At 21.1% G+C, this 24,687-nt stretch overlaps 3 protein-coding genes across 3 annotated transcripts in view; 2 read left to right on the forward strand and 1 right to left on the reverse strand.

The window, feature by feature from the left end:
- Positions 1 to 61: 61 nt before the first annotated feature.
- On the forward strand, positions 62 to 4,332 carry LOC122852493 (2-oxoisovalerate dehydrogenase subunit beta, mitochondrial). Its single transcript, XM_044152342.1, has 8 exons — positions 62 to 362; positions 445 to 522; positions 724 to 926; positions 1,049 to 1,204; positions 1,657 to 1,828; positions 2,015 to 2,160; positions 3,132 to 3,218; positions 3,817 to 4,332. The coding sequence occupies exons 1-8, from the start codon at positions 203 to 205 to the stop codon at positions 3,955 to 3,957; spliced, it is 1,143 nt and encodes a 380-aa protein (XP_044008277.1). The 5' UTR covers positions 62 to 202; the 3' UTR covers positions 3,958 to 4,332.
- LOC122852501 (probable enoyl-CoA hydratase) overlaps positions 2,045 to 24,687 on the reverse strand; it is a 70,782-nt gene continuing 48,139 nt past the window's right edge. The window contains exons 7-9 of the transcript XR_006373824.1: positions 24,526 to 24,574; positions 3,426 to 3,498; positions 2,045 to 2,153 (exon numbers count right to left, since the gene is read on the reverse strand). The gene's annotated coding sequence lies outside the window, so the exon portion shown is untranslated. The remainder of the gene's footprint in view (positions 2,154 to 3,425; positions 3,499 to 24,525; positions 24,575 to 24,687) is intronic.
- The window catches only part of LOC122852484 (terminal nucleotidyltransferase 5C), a 47,582-nt gene continuing 31,582 nt past the window's right edge, over positions 8,688 to 24,687 (forward strand). Inside the window, exon 1 of the mRNA XM_044152325.1 lies at positions 8,688 to 9,110. Coding sequence (XP_044008260.1) covers positions 8,940 to 9,110 — 171 coding nt within the window. The 5' untranslated portion in view covers positions 8,688 to 8,939. The remainder of the gene's footprint in view (positions 9,111 to 24,687) is intronic.

Here is a 24,687-nt window from a genome sequence, read left to right on the forward strand (position 1 = left end):
CTTTTATATATTTAAAAAAAAAAAAATAAATTTATTATTATATATTGCCTCGCTACTGATTAATCTACTCGTTAGAATATAGATTATAAAATATATTTCGATAAGAAGTTGAGTCAATAAACGTTTAAAACATTCATTGTATGTAAATATAAGACAAAAATAAATCGTTAAACGTTATCGTCATCAACGGCAACAGTATACGATGAGCATGAATCTCAACAAGTTGTGCACATTTTCGCGTTACTCGCGTTTATCGCTGACATTAAATCAAGTGTCACAAAAAAGTTTCGCATTTGGATATCAATATGGAAAAAGAGGATTACATTTTACCTATGTACCAGATAAAAAATCTCAAAATACTGGTATTTAAAAATTATTTATGAATAAAATTAATTTAAATTTTTAGCTAACTGATATATATTTTTTTTTTTAAATAAAATTTAGAAAAAACTGAAAGACTAAATATGTTTCAAGCAATTAACAATGGCCTTAATATTGCCTTGGAAAAAGATTCGTCAGCTGGTGAGCAAAATTTATTAATTTATTTCTATTCTTAGTGTATTTTGATTTTTTGCTAATGCGTGTTATCTTATCAATGTCAATGAGGTTGACACGCACACACGAGCATACATAATTTTATTTTTAATTTAAAAAGCGTATGAATATTTAATAATCCGTGCAGTGTTTAAAAAAACATATATTTAATTAAAATAAAATTAACAGTTATTTTTGGAGAGGATGTAGCATTTGGTGGAGTATTTCGTTGTACAATGGATTTAAAAGATCGCTTTGGAGCCGATCGTGTATTTAATACTCCTTTGTCTGAACAAGGTATCGCAGGTTTTGGAATTGGTCTTGCAAATCAAGGTGCAACTGCGATTGCCGAAATACAATTTGCCGATTATATTTTTCCAGCATTTGATCAGGTTGTTATTTAATTTATTAATTTGCTTAACAATAAATTATTTATTGTTTTGTATTTATATCAACATAAATGAGTGTTTTGATAACGAAAAAAAAAATTATATAAATAAATTTTGATCGGTAGTTGGTTAATGAGGCAGCCAAAATGAGATACCGAAGTGGTGGACAATTTGATTGTGGTAAATTAACAATTAGAGCACCATGTGGTGCAGTTGGACACGGTGCTCTATATCATTCTCAAAGTCCTGAGGGTTATTTTGCGCATACACCCGGACTAAAGGTATCAATAAAATATTTAAAATAATATTATTCACTACCAGCTATCGGTATTTAAGAAATCTTGAATTAACTTTCAAATAAAATTATTCAGATAGAAGCACGATATTTTAAAATCAACCAAACAGCTGTTAATATTTTCAAATGACTTTAATGACATACGGAAAATTTAATAAAAATAATTGCAAAAAATATATAGAATTGATTTTGATTTGTTTTTTTTTTGTTCGCTTAAGGTCGTGAAATTTATTATTGTTATTGTTTCGTGATTATATCACTGACCAAGCCCAATGACGTGCATTAAACGGTTTTTAAAAATTTATTTATCTGAATATATAAATATACGAATATGATTATTTTAATGACTTTGAGATATATTTAAAGACGGTATTGATTATGTATATGATATAAAAGTATTAAAAAAATAAATAATAAAATTGAAGGTAATACTTACAGATTGTTGTACCACGAGGTCCAATACAAGCGAAAGGTCTGTTATTGAGTTGCATTGAAGACCCGGATCCATGTATAATATTTGAACCAAAAGCACTTTATCGTGCAGCAGTTGATGATGTTCCAACTGGTGAATTTAAAACACCAATTGGCAAGGCTGAGATACTGAGAGAAGGTGAACCTCTTACCTTTCACCTAAATATCAATTCACAAGATTCAAAAGAAAAAACATTTAAAAAAAATAATAATGATAACAGAATACATAATACAATAATATAAATAGACAAATAATACATATATAAAAGCAAATTATAGTAATTTTTTTTTTCTTTTTTGTTAAATATATTCAATTTTATTGCAGGTAATTCTGTGACGCTAGTTGGCTGGGGTAGTCAGGTACATGTTTTGCTAGAAGTTGCTGATCTTGTCCAGAAGAAACTTGGTGCTTCTTGTGAGGTCGTGGACCTTGTTTCAATACTTCCGTGGGATGTTGATACTGTCTGTAAGGTAATAATATAAAATTAACAATTGATCATCATTCTAAATAAGATATATTATAATAAATGTCAATTTTATACGTGTTTCAATTTATCATTATCATAAATACATTCAAGTAATGAATAATATAAATATGTTAATAGAAATTTTATATAAAAAAGAATCAACAAATTGATGAAAGTCATTGAATTAAGTCAGCTATTTTTTATTAACAATTGAACTTTAAAATAATATTTATTTATTATTTTCGTTTTTAATTTTCAAAATATAAAATACGTATTATTTTTTAAAAATTATTTAATCATTGGTAGAGAATAAAATGCTTTCTAATAAATTTGAACGACATATTTTCATCACATTTAATACCACTGATTAACGTTAATCGGTATTAGTGATAATATATATCTCGTGAATAGGTATAAGACTATTGAGTACCGATCTAACGGCAAACACAACCGATATATAATATTACAGACGTACAAGTAACTACGTAATTGGAAACTCGTTTCACGTAACTATATGATACGCTTGATTTCACCCCCAGCACATTAACATTACCATCGCTGCCATTTTTATTACTGATTTTTCAATAGAAAAAATAAACAAAATGTTTCATATTTGTCTATCTAAAGTTATCATCAAAAGAAAAAAAAAATAAATAAATAAAAATGCATTGGCAAGAGTTTAATGATCTGGATAAAAAAAAAAAATTAAAACACAGCCTCATTATCAAGTATTACAGCAAAGAAAAAAAAAATTAAAACATGATTATTGATTGGGATTCAAGATTTTATCTTGCTATTATTGAGAGTTTGAAAAAAAAAATTTATAATAATTATATGATAATATTTAACCAACGAAATGTTATTGAAAAAATAAATTAAAATACTGTCCTTTATTATTATTAATTAACAATTGATAATGACTAGCAATTATCAGTTTATAAATGATTTTAAAAAATACTTATATTTTTATTTCAGTCTGTAAAAAAAACTGGACGTATTGTTATTGCACATGAGGCACCATTGACAAGTGGTTTTGGCAGTGAAATAGCAGCAACAGTACAAGTAAGAATAACAAATAGTCTATGACATTATAAAGTATTTAAATTGAAAAAAAAAAAAAAAAGATAACATGCATGATTTAACACAATTGACAATAAAAAATTCTTTTAAAATTATTTTATCGAAAGTGTGAATTGTATGGAGATATAGTTACTCAATTTGTAAATTTTTTTTTTTTTTTTTATCAAGGACATTTAGAGGATAACTCACATTTTCCTTATCCGATCTCCTTTCATCCGATTACCTCGATAAACGATTGGTATCCGTGTGTACAAATTCCCGCCTGCAACAAAAAAAAAAAAACACACATAAGTCGAAGAAAAAAAATTAATTCTTTAGATTTTTTTTATTATTCAATAAAACTTAATATTAATTTTTTTTTCTTTTATGAAAATAATCAAATGAATATATTTATGAAGAAAAAAATGTTAATTACAGATTTAAGGATATGTTTGTCGGTGTGTTTCCAAGTGAATGTTTGAATAATTAATCAGAACTTGGATAAGATTTTCCCTTCAAGGATATTTATTTATAATAATTTTTTTTTTATATGCAATTTTGTTTATTATAATAATATTTTTTTTAATTTTTATTTTTATAGAATGAATGTTTTTTACATCTTGAAGCACCAGTTCAAAGAGTCACGGGTTGGGATACTCCATTTCCACATGTTTTTGAGGCATTTTATTTACCAGATAAATGGAGATGTTTTGATTCGATAAAAAAATTACTTGAATACTAAATATAACTGATATATTTTAATAAAATAGCACATTAATTTGTCAATGTATTTTGTAATTATAATATTGATAATATCGTTTGGTTATGTTGAAGAATATATAATAATTTTGTATAAAAAAAAAAAATAATAGACAAAGAAATTTGTGTTTTGTAAATCAATGATATTTCAGTATTTATTTTAGGTGTTTGATTAAATGCTTGAGGCAAAATACTATTAAACTTACATATATATTTGATATAATAATCCTCAAAAAAAAATGTTTACTGTAATTCATATGGGATCGTTAAATAAAATAAAATTTTTGACCATGGCCCGAATTTACTAAAGGCCATTTTCACATGAATTGTCAGCTTTTTTTTTTTTTGCAAAAATTAATAAGATGATGATGCCTCATCAGTATAATCATTGACAAACGTCAATCATGTTGCAAAAAAATCTATAACTAATTAACAAACATGCGAATATCATAATAAAAAACAATCAATATTTATTAAGTTTTTTTAAAAGAAAAAAGAAAAACAGATATAATCAAAAAGACAAAATTGATAGGTACATTATTCACCTGAAAAAGGAGAAAGGTATATATAAGAAATATTTATTTAAAGTGAAAGGAAAAATTCTTGAATAAAAATAAAAATAAGTATTGATGTTGAAAATAAATAATAGTAAATTTTATTCGTCAATTTTGCGATCTTCCAGATCTCATCTTAAAACTTTATATCGATAAAAGCAAAAATATAAAACTTTGTATAGTTAAAAAAAAATATAAATAAAAATCTAAAAAGTTTCTTTTGTCTATTAGAATTTATTTTCACATATGCCTGAGGCATATCGATATTTTTTGATCGAAAAAATAAAGCAACATCATAAATGAAATGTTATGCAAAAAAAAGTAATACTGATAAAATTTGTCAAACAATGAAAGAAAAAAATTACAGCTTCATAGAATTAAAATAATAATAATTTTGTTTATTTATTATAATTTTTTAAATATTAAAATGAGTATCTTGAATTTATTTATTTTGTAATTTGAAAGGGAAACGACATTCTTATACTATAATGCATGAAAGTTTGCAGATTATATTCTAGACGAACACATAGAGTAATTGTGGATGAATAAACATCAGCAGTTGTATGAGATTTAAATAATGAAAAAAAAAAAAAAAAGCACATGATACGATGTATTTCACACTTTTACTTGAATAAAACGAGGCTTTTTGTTTGCAAAAGTTGCTATATGATCAGGTTTGTATAGACCATATCGAAGGTCGACGAGTTTTATTCTTTGTTTAGTATAAATATATATTTTTTTTATTGTGTTTTTTTATTTTTATTTTTATTGACTCTTGTTTATTTTATTTCTACAAATAGTAATAGGAAGAAGTTTTAATTTTACAAGTGAGATTAACGACTGACCTAACATATGGTGTATGGATATTTACTTGAACCATGGTCACTCAATTTTTTAATATTATTTTCTTGTCAAATAAATGTGATTAATAACGATTCTATTTTAATAGCTTTTTCACCAATGATTTTTTTTCATTTTTATTTATGTGTCAATGAAAATTTTATTTATTGGCATATTATAAAAAAATCAAGTCAATTAAGGATTGGCTATAACTCCTAATAAGCTTTCAATATTTAACATTGAGTTTGATATTTTTTAGACTGTTAATTTCAGTAAATCAATAAATTTTTTTTATATCATCAACGAATAAATAATAATGAAATATTGCTAATGAGAAAAAAATTAAATTTAAAAATTGATATAATTTTCTTGCAGTCTATAGTATCAAAATAAAATTGATAATTATCATTTTTTCCTTTCACTATAAATTTTTATCTGATTAAATTACGTCGTCATAATAATTTTCATAACTAATGACAAAATTATCGTTTGACTTTATCTTGTTATGATTTTTCATTGATTGATGAACGTAATTTTCAATCACTAATTAGCCAGTCATTTATATGTGTGTTTATTTTTATCTATTTTATGAACAGTATAATTTCATTTTTTTTTTTTATTATACACTATCAGCTAATTATATATTCAAAAAATAAAAAATTACTTTTGTCACTGTTAATTCTTTTTTTATTCACGTCATAAATCAACATTTCATAATTTATTCACGGAAATTCATTATCACGGTAATGTCATCATTTTATTTACAATATATGATGAATCATTATTCGAAAAATCACGTTAAATTTATTCACTTTCAAGAGCAATAATCAAAACGATGATTTGGTTATTTTTTTTGAAAAATTTTCATGTGTTTTAACGTCAATTGAATATTAATTTTGTTTTGCAAATTTTTAATTTTTCATTCAATTAATTTTTAATAATTCTTTTCCGGGAATTTCATCATTTTTTAGAGCATTGTGTTTTTTTTTTAACGCAAACCGATTAACCCAGTTTTATTTTCTGGAAGAATAAATTGGCATGATCACCTATATATTTTTATTTGTTCGTATAAAATAATAGCAAAAATATAAATAAATTTTTTTTTTTTCTAATATTAGAAGACTATTTAGTTTTATAGTTTTATAATCCATAAATTTGATCAATAAATTTGGGAAAAAAAAATATATATTTCAAGATTTTAATTTAGTAAATTTTTTAAATTTTTTTATTCAGGTGAATTGTTAAATTGTTATAATTAATCAATGTCATTCACAACGTCAATGAAAAAAGGTATTTTTTTTTTTTTATTGTTAATTAATACGTCTGACGATATTTTGTTTGGTCAACTGTACATTACAAAGATGATATATATCTTTATATGAATATATTTATTTTTCATTATTATTTTCTGTATAAAAATAATAATGAAAAATTATATTTATTCATGTTAATGCGTAATGAATGAAAAACAAAACTATACAAATATTATTATTTTATATAGTAACTTTTTTTTTTTTTTTTTTTGTCATGCATATTTATAATTATAAATAATTGAAATAGAAACATTGAAAACATGAGAATAAAAAAAAAACAAATTCAAGGATTATTTAAAGTTTATTTATAAGTGTATAAAATATTTTCTTTTCTATTTATTAAATTGTTTAATCAAATGATAAATTATTTATCAAATATATTTTTTTATATTTGAATTTATAAAATAAAATTAAAACTAAATAATAATGTGTAATTGAAATAGATGTTAATATTTTCGATGATAAAATATTATTTGTTTATTTTTTATTTAAATAATAAAATTTTTAATTTAAGTGTTTAAATGGAAAAGTGAAATTCGATCATCTAGTCATCAAAGGCACAACGAATAAAATTGTCAACGTGTTTATATATGTTTGAAAAGAGGGACAATAATTGCCACGACAAAATCTAAAAATACCCTTTGCCCTCGGACTTCAGTTCTTGAAGCGCCGCGATGGCTCGACGTGATTAAAAATAACTTGAATGAATTGTTAGATCTAGTGAAAATTATTTTGACTCATCACTGTATGATCACTCAATTATTATCATCACATTATCAACAATTTTTTCTTCTTATTTTTAATATATAATTAAATTTAATTCATATAAATTTTCAAACCCATGAAAAAAATTATTTAGAAATAAATAAATAAATAAATTAAAATTATAAATTTATTCATAAAAAAAATTTTCTAAGTATTATTTAAAATATAAATTTTAAATTTAATATTTCATTTGATGAGATGATACACAAGTATATGCATAATTCAAAAGAGAAAATTTTTTCTTTTTAGTTTAAAAATTTAAAAAGTTTGTTAAATCAACTTGATATTTGTTTTTTTTTTTGTTTTTAGCATATAATACGTGACTTGAAGATTTACAATATTTTTTTATATTAATTAAAAAATTAATAGTTTAATAATATTAATTCATTTTATTTTTATAATAAAAAAAAAGCATGTTGAAATTGGCAAATAAAAAAATCCAAGTGTTTATCACGTTGACTATTTTATTTTAAACGTTGAATTTTTTTATTTCTATTCTGACATTGTATATACACACCGTCAAATACTATCTTTAACTAATGATGTTTTTTTTTTTTGTCAATCTCATTGAACAAAAACAAGACATCAATTCTCTCCCTGAGTGCCATTTTAATCAGTTCACATTTGCTGGCATGTTTGTATGCACACTTTGTGCTGGGTATTTCTATATTGAAATTAATTAATTAAATTATTTCATAATTGCAATGAATAAATTGCAATACATACAAAAAATAAATAATTAATAAAATAAAAATAATAAGAGCAATCAAAAATTAAAAAATAAATTTAATATTGATAAATATAAAAATAATTTTAGGCATGTTTACATATTGATGAATTATTTTTTTTCTAATAATCTTTAAAATTTAATAGAGTATTATTAAATTTATATTAAAAAGCAATTAATTAATAATTTTCAACTTATAAACCTTGTATAATCATTAATCATATATATTTTTAGTTTAAATTTAGTAAAATTAGTATACGAAAAAATAATGACTGAAAAATAATAATTGTGGACTGTGGTGCCACCTTGGTAAACTTGATAAATCAAACATTATTTTTTTTCTTTGGCAAAAATACACTTTACTTTGAATTTTTTTATTGCTTGTATTTTACTTGAGGCTCATCCACGTGACTTATTTTTTTTTTTTGTCGTGTGTCTGTCTTGTAGACGTGGATTTGTTACGAGACTAAAAAAAAAAAAAATAAAATAACCAAGGAGGGACAATTTCTTCGACAGTTGTTCGCAACTCTTGATTGATTCAAGTTCGCGCTTTTGTCTCATTGCTTCTACTTGACTACTCAATCAAACTATTATTATTACTATTTATGTTTTATCTTGTTCTTTAACTGATTAAAAAACTTTTAATAATTTAATTTTTGTTAAATTAAATTATACTTGTTATTGTTATAATAATATTTGTAGTTTTTTTTTTTTTTTTTTAATTGATTGAGTTGATATTTTGTGCGTAAATTGATTAACGTATAATATGGAGAAAAAAGAATCCAATGTTGAGAAAGTGATTTCTGAATTGACTGATCAATGCCAGAAGATCAATATAAATACTAAAAATATTTTTAAGAATGAAAATGAAGAAGATGCTGTTAGTCCAATGATGGAAAAACTGGAAGAACCTGTTGCAGTAATTCAACTGATGCAGGTCAGATAAAAATTTATATATTATTATTATAATTATTATATTATATTTTTGAATATATTTTTACGTTGATTATATAAGTAACTAAATAGACTCGACACGGTGGCCGATGACCGGAGACTTTTTTAAATGCGCATGCGTATTTTATTTCGAAACATTCAGCAATAGAATAGTTGTCATGCGGAAATGATCATTATATTTTTCATGAACTTTAATAATTTATATTGTTTATACACTTGGTACAATTGGTATAATTTTTCATAGAGTTTTTAAAATAAATTATTTAAAAAAAATTATATATCGATTGATTGATTGATTGAAAGAAACTTTTCTATTTTTATTTTTTATTGATCATGCTGATAGGCGTAATCTCTGTATCAAGAGTAATTATTATTGCACTTGAATTTTTTTAATTATGCAAGTTGACAGAATAAAATTTGTTTGATGAAATAAATAATTTTTATTAAATTAGCATAACAGGTATCCTGGTTTAACAGGTTATAATCATAGTTGGTCAACATAAATGCACCTGAGGAATGTGTTAAATTTTCCATTTGAAAAGTCATTATGAATAGCAATAAATATATCATGATACAAAGTTTAATATTAAAAAATAACACACTAGTTAAATGATAACTATATGATATAATAATTGAACAGCTACATCAACATTTGTTACATTAACATGATATTATTTTTCATTTTCTATTATTATTTTTTTTTTTGTATCGTGAAAAATACTACGTTATCACTGATAAATTATTTCAGCTTTGTTATTTTTATAATTTTGTTAAATGTAAATTTTTTATTATTTACACAGACAAAAAAAATATAAATAGTATTTTATTTTTTTTTTGTCTAGATGTGTTATTATTTAGATTAAAAAAAATTAAACCAAGAATGATTAATAGTAATATTATTAGTTTTATATATATTATTACCTATTATTATTATATTAATTTCCTTTTGAATATTTTACATTTGAATATATTTGAATATATCCGTTGTCACTGTGTAAAATATGAATATCCAAAATCACGTAACTAGACTTAAAAACATGAGTTGCAAACTCGTGCGCACATAATATCGATTTATTAATATTATATATATGTCTAGAAAATTTTACGTAGGTGGATTTTCATCTTACACATTTAATACCAGCACTTTATTTAACCCTCAATGTTAATCTTCCACAAACAGTTAAATTTTATTCTCACTTTAATTTCATATAAATTAGATCATAAAATTTTTCCATTAATAAAAAGAAAAACTTTATATTAATTATTAATAAAAGTAGTGTAATATTAAATAAATCTTTTTATTTTAATTATATTTTAAATTAAAAAAAAATATATATAAACTGTGATAGTAATGGTTTTTAATTTTTTAATTCATTGTCATTTTTTAAATATTTTTATGCAATCTTTGTTTGTAATTGTAATAACATGTTAATTATATTTTTTTATTTATTATATCGTCCATATGGCTGATTGATGAGTTAGAAAAGCTATGACCCGTTATTTTTATCACCTAGTACGATAATAATCCAATCGGTTTTACTTGTCAAGTGCGATAATAATACACCTTTGACCTTTTCGCAATTTATTTATTAAATGTTAGCTCGAAAAAATTATATTAACTTGTAGTAATTAAAAAATAGAAATAAACAATAATTAAAATAAAAAATAAAATTGTAAAATATTGATTAAAAAAAAATATTTTAGCTCTACAAAAGCTTCTTTTCTTGGTAAAATATATTTTACAAATACGCAAGGCTATTAAGATTATACAAATTAAATTGCAAGAGTTGTTTTTTCCATGGTCAATTACACTCGTATTTATTTATATATATTAAAATAATTTAATTAATAAATGAATATTCAAAAAATATATATAAAATGAAAAAAAAATGAAATAAAAAAAGATAGATTTCTATAAAAAATCACGTAAACAAGGGAAAAATGATCTATCTAGGGATAAGCATACAGGTTTTCATTTTTGATGGGATAAATAAAAGAAAATAAGAAAAAAAAAAATATGGTAAGAAGGGTTTTTATTCAGGAAACTTGTTGCTTCAAGTTTTTTTTTTCAAATTCAGCCTTGACCGACTGGTTATAGTGATGAAAAACAAGTGGATCAAAAATATATAACCACTGATCTCTCACGACGACGGTAGTCCAAGGTTTGAAATACCTCGAAACACGATATATCGAAATAAAAGAAAATAATATAAATTATTAAAAATATAAATAAGCCCTCGGGATATTACATTGTCATCGTAATACAAAATTATTTAGTATTATCCAATGTAATATTCATAAATAACATGAAAAAAGATTTATTTGTTTAAGATGACATTGATCACTAATGTCAACGTATAAAATTGTTTATTTTCTATTGATATATATCTATTTTTTTATCATAATAATAGTAGTAACATTAATAAATATCAATGACGTAAATTTAAATGTTTGTCAGTAAGTTTGTTGTATATTAAATCTACAATATTATATATATCTTTTGTCAATGTTAAAATATTAATAAATCATTGTTATATTATAGTAATTCTTTATTTAAATTGTCTCATTTAAATTGCATTATTATTTTATTTTATTTTTTTTTTTTAATAATAAATTTATATTTTTAACTGTCGTTAAGACTACGCACATTGTTGTTTTGTATTATTATTTTTTTTTTAATTTCAAGTGTACACGAAGAAAAACACGTTTACACAAGTGAAAAATAAATTTTTCCTCAATGTTTATTAATAACTTTAATGTCAATTTGAATGTAAATTTAAAAAAATACTTTTTTGCTATATGATGATTAAAAAAGTTTTATCAATATTCACTATTTAATTATTTGACTAAAATAAAAGGAAAAAAAAATAACAAGAAAACTGTTTATTTAAATGGAATAAATTAAATTTTTTTTTTTTGTAAATAATTTTTTTACCTGTATACAACAAATGTAGTAATAATTTTGCATTTATTAAATAATCAGGATAATTATAGTTAACCAGGATGACCATCTACATCCTTGTTTTAAATCTATAAAAAAGTTGAATTTCTTTTTTTTTTTTTTTGCCTATTTTTTTCGTTTCTTTTGTAGAATAAATTTTTTTAATTTTGTCTATTGACTTGATGACTATCTCATGGATCTCAACAGAATATATTTAACTCTTTTTTTTTTTTTTTGACTCAACGATGCAAGGTCAATCTTACGTGATTTTTTTTTTAATTTAATTTTTTTTTAACACGCCAGAGAATTTTTTAACGCAGTCTATAAATATAAACGAACATTCACTCTGCTCTGCTTCAGGATTGTAACATTATACGAATTGATTCGTTGTAAATTTTTATTTATTTATATATTCTTGAACTTCAATTTAAATATAAATTGAACATTATATATTTTTAAATTTATTTTATATAAATTAATTATCTAGGTTACAAAAAAAAAAAAAAAAAAAAAAAAAAAAAAAAAATCATTTTTTTTTTTGTTTCAATATTGTCGCAAATTTTTGTTATATATATCGAATGGTACATGGTCAATAATATTGTACAAACAATTGAAATATCTATTATATAAATAAAAAATAAATAAAATAAAAAATGATATGGTCAATTTGCAGCCCACACCCATTAATCAGCTCCCGTTGCGATATTACTTAACTTGCGACTACTGTATATTTATTAAAATTATGCCTATTGACCTATCTCAAACGAATTAGGTTGGTCGCATTGATCAATCGATTTAGCCCCCGGGTAACATATATACTATGATTATAAATTATTAAGATTAATCGATGCCAAGTGTAATAATATTGGCCTGATCGATTCAGCCAAATCGTAACAAATCTTATTGACTTTTACACTATTAAATATATTCACCGCAACATTGCAAAACATATCTTCAAATAATTGACAAATGTTTTTATTTTATTTATTTAGTCATTTTAAAAACCTCATTCTTTTTTTTTTTATCTTTAAAATATTATGAATTTTGTAATAAAAAAGATTAACTTTAAAATTATTAATGATAAAATAAAATTAATAAAATTAATAAAATTAATGAAATTAAAAATTCAATGGTTGGTTCATAATGAATGCCCAATATTCGGTGACATAAATTATTTATATATTATACGACAAATACATTGCAAAAATATGAATAATATAAAAAAATGTTTAATTTAAAAAAAAAAAAAAAAGAGAACGCGCGTGGCAGAGTTAACATTTGTTTGTTTGTTCAGTGATTATTATAATAATTTATGTAATTTATAATATACTTATTGAAAATACAGGTAGAACAAGAATTAATGAAATTTAATAATTATCTGAGAAAGTGCAAATTTTATATACATGAAAAGTCATTGAACCGTTGTGGGTGTTTATTGCACAATATGTCGATTTGATTGGTCAATTTAAATTTAAAAAATAATATAAATAAATTTATTAAAATAGTGATATGATATTGTATATTCACTATGTTAATTTTTAAAAAAATTAACATTATAATTTTTAGATAATTAGCTAATGGAAAATTTATCCAGTGACCAAACAAATCTAATCATAGCTAAACAATAATAATACTAAATTATTGCAAATATAAAAATGTAAACTTGTTTAAAGGTTAATCTATTGTATTTTCTTTTTAAAAAATAATAAAAATTATCTATTTTATTAATCCATCAATTTAAAAAAAGAAAAAAAAAATTTATATAGATATTTGTTTTTCTATTTATTGATTAATATATTTTTTTTTTTTCAAACATTTCAATTATTGTAAATAACATATTACAAAATATATTGCATAATATTATGCTCTTGTAAAATTTTTGAATATATAATTAATATTTATCTTATCATTTCTAATGAAATAAATATAAAGCAAAATAAAAAAAAACAACTTGAATAAATTTGCAAATATATATTTATGTATATTTATTTATATTTTTAACTTTTGTTCATTTTATTTTTAAATAAATTAAATATAAACTAAACTATCGTTAAATAAGTTAGGATGTTATTTTAGAGTTTCATTTTGTTAATTGATCTTTGGATCGCGATGATGCTAAAATGTATTTTAAATATTTTGATTAGGAGTTGAAAGTTTGTCCTTGAATATGTATTTTTTTTATAATTTCCATTGACTGGCTACATCCAGGTCAGGATGTTTACTGGTCACTGGGTAAGTGGGTATACAATAAACGTCACAAATACCGTGACGTCTTGTTAGGGACATTTGCTATATGACATAACAATTTCAATGTATATTTTGTAGGAAGTCACACTCTATTCCGTATGTTGAATTTTTAATCATTTCGTTGATTTTATATTATTATTATTACCATTATTATATTGTTATTGTTGTTGAAGTATTTTTTTTTTAGTTTATTTTTTCTCCGTTATATGACCTCGATATTAATTTCCTGCTTGCATCTTCATTGTGCAAGTAGTTTATAAATATCTTATTTTTTAGTTATAATATATAAATAAAAAAACAACATGCTATGCTTATATATAAATTTCTAATTGTTTTTCTTCTAATGTACGAGGTTAGTTTATCAAGTTTACTAAGATTTTGTTGTTATTCTTTTATAAACTTAAATAGAACAGATTTTTTTTTAAATCATAAATGCTAAAGTTTTCAAGAATAATGTTGTTAATTTAATATGATAATAAGTAGTGAAAAAGAAAATAAATAAAAATAAATCTTTGCTTAATTTATTAGCATCAAAGAAAAAAAACCAAGACAATTTATTGACAAAAAAAAAATGCCGGATTTAAAAATGTCTTATGTATAGCTTTTTGCAGATCAAGGTCCTAAACTAAACGATTTGCACGTTCGACATTCAATCTATATAAAAACACATATCTCTTATTGATCTACTAATTAATTGTAAATATATTTATTGACATTTTTTTTTAAAACTATTATTACTAAAAAAAAAAATTAAAAGACCTTTAAAAAAATTTTATATTTAAATTTTAATGTCATTTAATATATATTTTTTTTTTCATTTAAATTTATTAGCAAATAACAATTCAATCAGAATTCCAATCTGTTTAATTTAAATGACAATTTAAAAATCTTGATAACTCAAGATCAAAATAATAAAATGAAAAAAAAAAATATTCAGATATATTTGCAAGAGTGAAATATTGAAATGAAATAAATTTATACAAGATAAAAAAAAATATCATATTAATTAATTATTCAATTGAACAAAAACAATAATTATTATAATAAAATAATTTTAATTAAATTATAATTTATAATTTTATGAATTAAAAAATTATTATCATTTTTATTTTGTTATTTTAACATTGTTGATTGACAATTTTAATTATCTGTATTTATATTTATTTAAAATGATTTTCTGTTTTCATTTTATTCTTTATGTATTAATAAAAATAAAATTTATAATGTGAAACGAATTTAATGGAGTAATGCATGACAAAGTGGCGTCAATAGACTCGACATTATAAACTTTAAATAAATGAAAAAAAAAATGTATAAATACTATGTTGTCACTGAGAGTATTTAAAATATCAGAAAATAAATAATTCACAATATTTTTTTTTTTAAATAAAAAGTGTTATTTTAATATTATTCAGATACATGATTTCGACAATATAATATTCATGCAGTATAAAAAAAAAAAATGAAAAACAAATAAAAAAAAAAAAATTAAAGTATATGGTGTTGATATCAACAAACAAGTTGGTGTATTATAGAAAGGCAAGTCCTTGATATTTCGTATAATCAGCCACAAGCATATTATCTTTGACTGTAAGGGGAAACGAAAATATAAATTTATATTAATTTATATATGCGTGTACACTAGATACATTTATATTGGGTGTGGTGTAAAAGAGATGACGAGAATTGACAAGATTATAAGGCCATGTCTGGTTTTAACTGTCCAAGTACTTGCAATCCAGTCTTGCCTGGCATCAAAACCGAGACGATAATATTGCAAAATATTTTATTTTTTTTTATACGTCAACACTTTCAATTATTAATATTATTTTTTTATCAAAAAAATTATTATATACATTCAAATTTTATAATTATTCTTTATTCATTTTTAAAAATGATAAAAAAAAATTAACTCTGTTTTTATTAATAATTTGCATTTAAGAATATTTAAATAAATAATAAAATTTAAAATTACTAATTAATAAATTAAAAATTTCGATAAAATATTATTTAAATTTTGTCATACATATATACTTTTTTTTTTTTCATTTATATACATATATTTCTTTACCCAGTTTATTTCGCTCTTTTTTTAAATTTTATTGATTAAATTTTGAAGAATATTTACATTGTTGTATTTTTATCATTTATTTGTCTTTAAAACGTGTAAGGATACAGTGACAAAACACAGTAAAATACATACTATTAACGTTTACCAATGTTGTCGACAAATTGATCATTGAACCGAATAACACCGCTTGTCTCCAACCGATTACGCAATTTTATTCACACGTGCTTGATGAAGCGATAAATCTTTACACGTCAAAATTTTTTTTTTTTTTTTTTAAATCAAATAAAAAATAATATAAAAAAAAAAAAAAAAAAATTAATAATCGTTTTTCAATTGAATTTTTACTTTCTGGTAATTGTTATTTTATTTATCAATTATTTCTCAGTATTTTATTGAGTGTAACAAGTGTTTTTAGGTTGCATTGATGAACATGACAATTAAAAAATAAACAAGCATATTTTTTTTTATTTCAAATGTAACATGTGTTTGTTGTGTATCTTGATAAAAATATTATTATGCTTGAGAATTGTTTTATCAAAATATAATGGTTATTATAATGATCATGATGATGGAGAAGAGTGTTGACTAAGTTTTTTTTTATTACTTCAAATATATAGTCAGTAAGTTGTACATACAGGTTGTGAGTGGGATAAGGAAATTATATATTTTTTTCTTTGTTCAAACTTCCAGTTAATATGCTGTTGTGTTAGCATCTAATTGGCTCGAGATTAAAAAAAAATATACATGATACATGTTTATATTATAATCATACATATGTCAACAAACATCGATATCAATATTATCAAATTTAAATGATATTATCTTCATGTTCTTGACGTAAAAAAAAATAATAATTTGCCCGAATTTACTCTTCTGAAAAATATGATGAATCATTTATTCGGTTATTTTAATTTTTCTATTTCAAAAAGTAAAAATTTTCATGCAATAATATTTCAAAATTTAATAAATATAAATTTTAGTAAACTGAATAATAAAGTTAGTTATAAATTATAGATAAATATAAATTTGAAAATACATATAGTTGATATAGTATAAAAACTTTGAATCTACATTTAAAATAAATTGGTGTGTTAATTTATTTAAATATTTTTCTAATTTAACTTTATATTTAATATATGATTAGTCGATTTGTTGACATCAATAATTTTACTCAAAGTTATAATCTACATTTGAGGATGAAACTTTTAACATCAAAAGATTATTATATAAATTTTAGTATAATTAGTTTTCTGTATAACTTGCAATGTAAAATAAAATTTAAAAAAAAAAAAAAAAAAAAATTTATTTAAATTAAATCAATAATTATCTAATAAATATTTAAAAATGAAAATTAAATTATTATATTTTATATAAATTTAACACTATTTTTCATTTCTTTTTGAAATTTTAGTGTAATAAATTTTTATGAAAAACTTACATCACTGATTAAAAATATTTTTCAGAGGAGATTGTAGCCTTTTTTTAAAAAATTGAATTAAATAAGGTCGTTGACATACCGAGTGTTATTTGTATAAGTATTTTTAAATATTATGTAAACAAAAATCTTGTATCATCTGATTTCAAAATTTTCAAATGATTATTTTTTTAATAATTTTTCAACACTTTTTCTCTCATCATAATAAAATTAAAAAAGTATGTTTTTATAAATATTCCTAATAATTTATTCATGCACGAAATTTAATTGAAAATAAAGTTTAAAAATTTTCATAGTATGTTTGTCGTGATAATGATAACACACATGAATATCATATCTCAACGTTTAAAAAAATTTTATGAATATTGTAAAATAAATATTCAATGTTAAACACACATTTACATAAATACATCAAAGAAGATTACCAGTGAAAATTTATAAATTTACTTGTCAATACATGCATATGTATATTTTAGTTTTGAAAGAGGAAAAATAAAATAAATTTTTACATTGACTCTTTGACTTGAAATGATAATGAATTTTTAAAAAATATTTTCCTTGTATATTTATCATTAAAAATAATATCGTTAATAAATATTTGTTTTCTTATTCTTATTATATTTTTATTGAGAAATTATTTACTGTATTTTGTTTTTTTTTTTTTTTTTTTGGTATAACAATAAAGATAATTTAAAAGTGCTAACAACTAATTAGTTGTTATATGTAAAATTTGAATATTCAAAAAAACAAAAATGAATTGATAAAAATGATAATATGATATGTAAATAATAATTGTTAATGAGGGAGAAGTAAGACAAGTTTAACCAAAAACAAATATAATTATTTTTAAATTATCTACAAGTAGAGTTAGAAGTTTATATACTTCTTACGAAATATATGAAGCTTAAACTTGATAACGACAAACTGATTATATATTTAAGAACCATTTTTTTTACAAGCAAATAGATGTCAAAATATTTCCTAAGATGTGTCAAAATCTTTAATTACACACGAATAGTTTTAAAAGAATAAAATTAATTACTATGCTTCAATTATTATATTGCAAATATATTTTTAGAATAATTATATCAAGTTAAATGATTTGCATTTGACATTTATAATATCATAAATATTTAATATGTAAAATAAACGTAATTTTTTTTTTTTTAAATTATTATTTCACGTAAATATCTATTTATTATAATTATAGTTAGAATTTAATTTATTCATTATTTCAATTTGTCAAGTGTATTTATATTTATTTTACAACTTTCATTATAATATTTTATAAAAATAAATAACAAATTTTAATTTTTATATATTTTATAAAAATTCATTACGTTTATTTATAATTATATATTTATAAATAATATATCCAATAAATTTACTCGACTGTTAACCAATATATTAATAATAAAAAATCAGTATAATTACACTCATTTTTTATTTTATTTATTTTTTTTTTATTCAATTATAAGTTTCGGATTAAATTGAGCGATGCTTGATATCACAAACAGCATATAATAAATAATAATAAAGTTGATAGACAATAATTTCAAATTAATTGTGAAACATTACTATATACTACATCAATTATTATTTTTATTATTATATGAAAATTTATAAATATAAAAAAAAAATATTTCCTTCAAATCAATTGACAAAATAGGAGTATATATTTTTTTCTGATCGCTAAATTAATTTTTAAAATTGAATGTTAATATTTGTGTACTATTAATAAATTAATAATATTAATAATTTACTCACGCCATGATTTTTATAATTTTTAAATTTCTCAAAGATTTATAATAAATAATAATATATAATTATTATTAATTAATAGCCTACTTAAATTACTGAAGTATTATTATAACGAAATATTTAAACTTTCAACAAAAAGATTATTGTTGTAACCTCACATTCTATTTAATAATTTACTCATATTAAATGTACATCGCAAAATTACATTTATATTGTATATTGCTATAATAGATTTTATCATGGAAAAGGTGAAATCAGTTGCATCTTAAATTTTGTAATTACGTATTAATTATAATTTCATAATTTTTTTTTTTTTTCATATGACGACAAGCAGTTATTATTTACGTGTATACTTAGATATATATATTTTTAAATGTTGATTGTAAATGTGAGCCTCTGACCTTGTTTTATTCACACGTATTTTAAAATGCAAGAAAATTTAATCGATTATATTTTCATTATTGAGACGAAGGCAACTTGTTTATTTGATATTATTTAAATTTTTTTTTGCTAATTTATTATTATATTTTTGTTTTTCAAGAGTGTTAAATACTCATGATCACGTGGTTTTTTTTGTTTGACCTTTTTTTTTTTTATGCAAATAAAACTGACGGTCAGTGGCAGTATTGCCAATTCGATGTGTCATCATCATTCATATAAATCAATACTAATTAATATTTAGTTTTCTTATATAAACTTGAAATTAATTCTTGTCTTATTATTAAAGAAGATGTTTTAAATATAATTAGTATTCATATTTATTTTTTTTTCTTATATATTTAAAAATAAATGTCAATAATTCATCGAAATAATTTATATATTTTTCTGTTATCTATAATGCATTTAACTGTTTAAATTAAAATCATTGAAAAAATATTTATATTTTATATTGTTTGTGAATATTTTGCATACTAAAAGCAATTAATTTTTTTTTGTTATTTACATTTTTATAAATGGTAAATAATAAAATACCCAGTTGGTATATTGAAAAATATTTTTTTTTAATTATTTTTTCATTGCTTTATGAAAAACATACAGAGGAAATATGATACCTCTTTGGAGTATTGATAACACGATGCCATTTATATTTAAAAAAGCAAGAAAAATAAATAGGTTTGTTTTTTTTTTTTTTAATCAAAATCTCAGTGTAGTAAACATTTTTCCTTTGAGTTTATGTACATGTAAATGTATTATATCTATTTCAAATGATAGGTAGCAATACAAAAGTATATATCACCTTTGAAATCTCGTGGAGTAATCTTATTTGCTATGTTGCCATTTTTGTATACACTAAGATATTTCAGTGTATTTAGTATGTATATTTTTGCTTCCGTGAGTCAAAGTCAATGAACGATTGCAATCTCAGAAAATTAAATTGTGGGTGGTACATTAATATATACCCTCATCTAAACCCGGAACAATTGACATAAAATTAATAATATTTTAATATTCATTTAAAAAAAAAAATTAGAAGCAAATTTAATTTTTAAACAATTAAAAAAAATGCCAACAATGAATATTTAAACTCTCATAATTTATCTGATGAAAATACAAGAGAAAAATATCTCCTTTTTTATCTTACTTAATTTTTTTTTTCTATATAATGATATTCTTTTCTGAAATCCTTTTTATTTGCGTGAATAATAAATTCTAAAAGAATTATTCTTGATCACGTTGGGTAGAGATAGAAGAATAAATGGAAAAAAAAAAAAAACGTGGCGAGAGTATCAAGACTTTACCGAGTCTCACAGTTCATGCAGGTTTCTTGTATCCATGGTTACAATAAAGAAATAAAAAATGACTCAAGCTAAAACTAGAATACAATGTTGAAGACTCCCGCATACATATAATATTTATTTGCACACAAAAATAATATAAAATTTTATAACAACTTAACAGATGCGTGGGTTGAAATAAACAACAGCTGTGACAAAGATTGCGATATAAATATAAAAATTAAAATAATCGAGATTCTTTAATATCGAAAAAAAAATTAATAAAAAATAAAGCATGCCAGCATCGAATTAAAAATAAATTTATCTATTTTTTTTTTTTTATTTTTATTTCATTGTAATTACTATTCGATGAAAAGGTCACGTATATACAAAAACGTGCACTATTGAATTATAATTTCAAATCAATAATAATACTAAAACAATTTATTTTAAAATTAAAATAAATAATTTATAAAAATGATTATAGTTTTATTACAAAATTTAATTTTAAAATTGTTTAGTATTTTACATTACAGTAAACAACAATAAAAATAAATATATATTTTTTCATATTGTTTTTTTACTAAATATAAAATAAAAATATATAATATTTATATGTAAATTTTTATTTTACTAAAACAAATAATATATATTTATTAAACAAATATTTAAGTTAAAATAAAAAAACATTTAAAAAAAAACCAAGTAGACAAATATTTGTAATAAAAATATATTATTTAAATGTATAAAATGAAAAGTTTTATATTTTTTTTTTATTGGAATTTATAAAATTTGTTTGGCATTTAAATTAAAATCGATTTGTCATTTGTATTTTCGTGATTTTAGATTAATTTACGGCCCACACTTTAATTTAAGTGATATGGATATATATGTATGTCTAAGTACAATATATTGTGTGTAAATAAAAAAGGATGCGTGGGAATAAGTAAGCAACAATTGTGTATTAAAAAATAAAATGACCTAGATTTTGTCTATTTTTATTTCTTCTATATTTTATCATTCACTTTTTTACCCTTTTTTTCATTTTTATCGTTGAGATTTTCGCTATTGTTGAGTTCAATCAAAAAGCTTTTTCAGCATAATGAAAAAGAATAAAAAAAAAAAAAGACATACATAAATAAATTCAATTTCTGTGTACTGAATAAATATCACGTGTTTGACATTCAAGACTTGCTCATTTTTTATATTTTTTTTTTTTTAAATTACATTTTGTAAAATAATTTAGATAATAGAATTAAAATCGATGTAAAAAATTTTTTTATAAATTTAGTAAATACACGTTAAATAAAGTTGAAAAAAAATTAAAAAATAACAACACTTAAAAATTTATTAGCTGATAAAATAAAAAACACTTCCTATTTTCAATTTTCCCCATTTTATTAAATTTTTTTCATGCTCTCCCAGATCGTTGGGTAAATAAATAGAAAATATATGACGTAATTCCAATTTATTTTTCTTTTAAAATTTTCAAATAATGAAACTTACACGAAAAAAAACTATAAGCAATTATTTTTTACACGAAAAATAGACATCATCAACACGAGTAAAAAAAAAATAATTAATTATTTATATCAAATTTATGATATTATATATTAAAATAATTAAATAGAAACTTATTCACCTTTCTACAAAATGATATTACATTTTTTGCTAAACAAGTTGGTTAATTTTTTTTTTCTTTTTACTATAAACAATTATTTCGTAATAAAAATGGCCAGAGGTTTTTCAAGACACAAACTGGTACATATTTTAAAAGATATTGCAATTTTTTTTTTTATGATAATTAATAATTTATTACAACATATTATAAGATATAAATTTCAATAATAAATTAAATTTTATATACTTAATGATTTTACTATTAGGTGAATAATAATTATTATCACACCTTTTCAATAATTTTTATATAAATTTAAAGAATAATAAATTCATGTAATTATACAATAATTGATGATTACATGAAATATATTGTGGGAGGATTATACTTGGTAAAGCCATGAAATTTTTTTTTTAAATAGTTTGATCAACAATATATGCCAATGAGTCATAGAAGTTGATCTTGACATTATGAGTTATATGGTATTTTTAAAACGCAACTAGAGAAAAGCTGCTTGAAAAGTATTAACAACTTTTCATCTGGCTCATTTGAAAGACTTAAAAAATATATATATTTTTTATTTATAAATATTTATTAATGAATTTAATATATAATTTTAAATAATATAAAAAAAAAAACCTCAAAGGTCTTAAATAAATATAAAATTATAATTATTCATTTCAAGTTTATTATTTAGTAATAATTATTAATCAATTTATTTATAAATAAATCCAGTATTTAAAAAATTTTAATGCCAGTTGAAATAAAAATAGATATCAGAATAAAAATAAAATTAGATATTGCATAATTTTTTTTTTTTTTTTTTTTTGGTATATAATAAATTAATGATGAGTCAAGTGTGTCAAATGAAAGGTCTTTCCACTCAGCAAAAGAAACAAAAAAAAATTTGTTAAATCATCATAATTCTCATGAAAACAAAAAGGACTTTCATATAAATATATTTTTTTTTTTTTTGTATATAGTCTGTGTACAACTTGTTGGGTTTAAATTTTTTTTTAATCGATATTGCACTGGTTCACGCCTTGGTCACGCTTTCTCGAGCTGCACTTTAAATTTTGTTCATTTTTTTTTTTTGTTATTATATTTTTTAAAACAAGTATAATATATTGAGTTAATACCAGGTGTAAAAAGACCTTTGAATCTATCGATTGAATAGCTATTATCTCGTCTTGAATAATATCTTGACATGCTATAAAATCATGACTTTATGTAAGTCATCAAGAGCACTATACAACTAAACCCTAGGCTAGTAAAAATAAATAAATAAAATAATACTATGGACTCATTGCAGGTGACTTTTTTTACAATAAATCCCACGAGATTTTGTACTTTCAATTATTCAACTCTTCACAATATCAATTTGACCTCAGGTGTATTATTTTTCTTTTAAAACAACTTCTATTTTTCTTTTTCTATTCTCAATAAATATAATTTACTATATAATTTTTCCCTGACTTTTCTTATAAAATAATCAACTATGTCTATATATATTTTAAAAAGTTAATTAACTTTATTTAATATTCTATTTTTGCTATATAAACTAAATAAAAATAAAATATACAAAAATAAAAAAATTACTATAAACTCACCATTATGATCAGCATGTAGTTTAAATAACCCAAGATGAAATCATTGTATCTGAAAACAAATATAAAAAATAAATATTATTACTATTTAAATTTAAAATTAATTTATTCACATAAAATTAATTTAAAAAAAGAAATTATTTGTCACGTATATTTACCGGTTAA

The sequence above is a fragment of the Aphidius gifuensis genome, linkage group LG3, assembly GCF_014905175.1.
Source record: "Aphidius gifuensis isolate YNYX2018 linkage group LG3, ASM1490517v1, whole genome shotgun sequence".
Taxonomy (NCBI): Eukaryota; Metazoa; Arthropoda; class Insecta; order Hymenoptera; family Braconidae; genus Aphidius; species Aphidius gifuensis.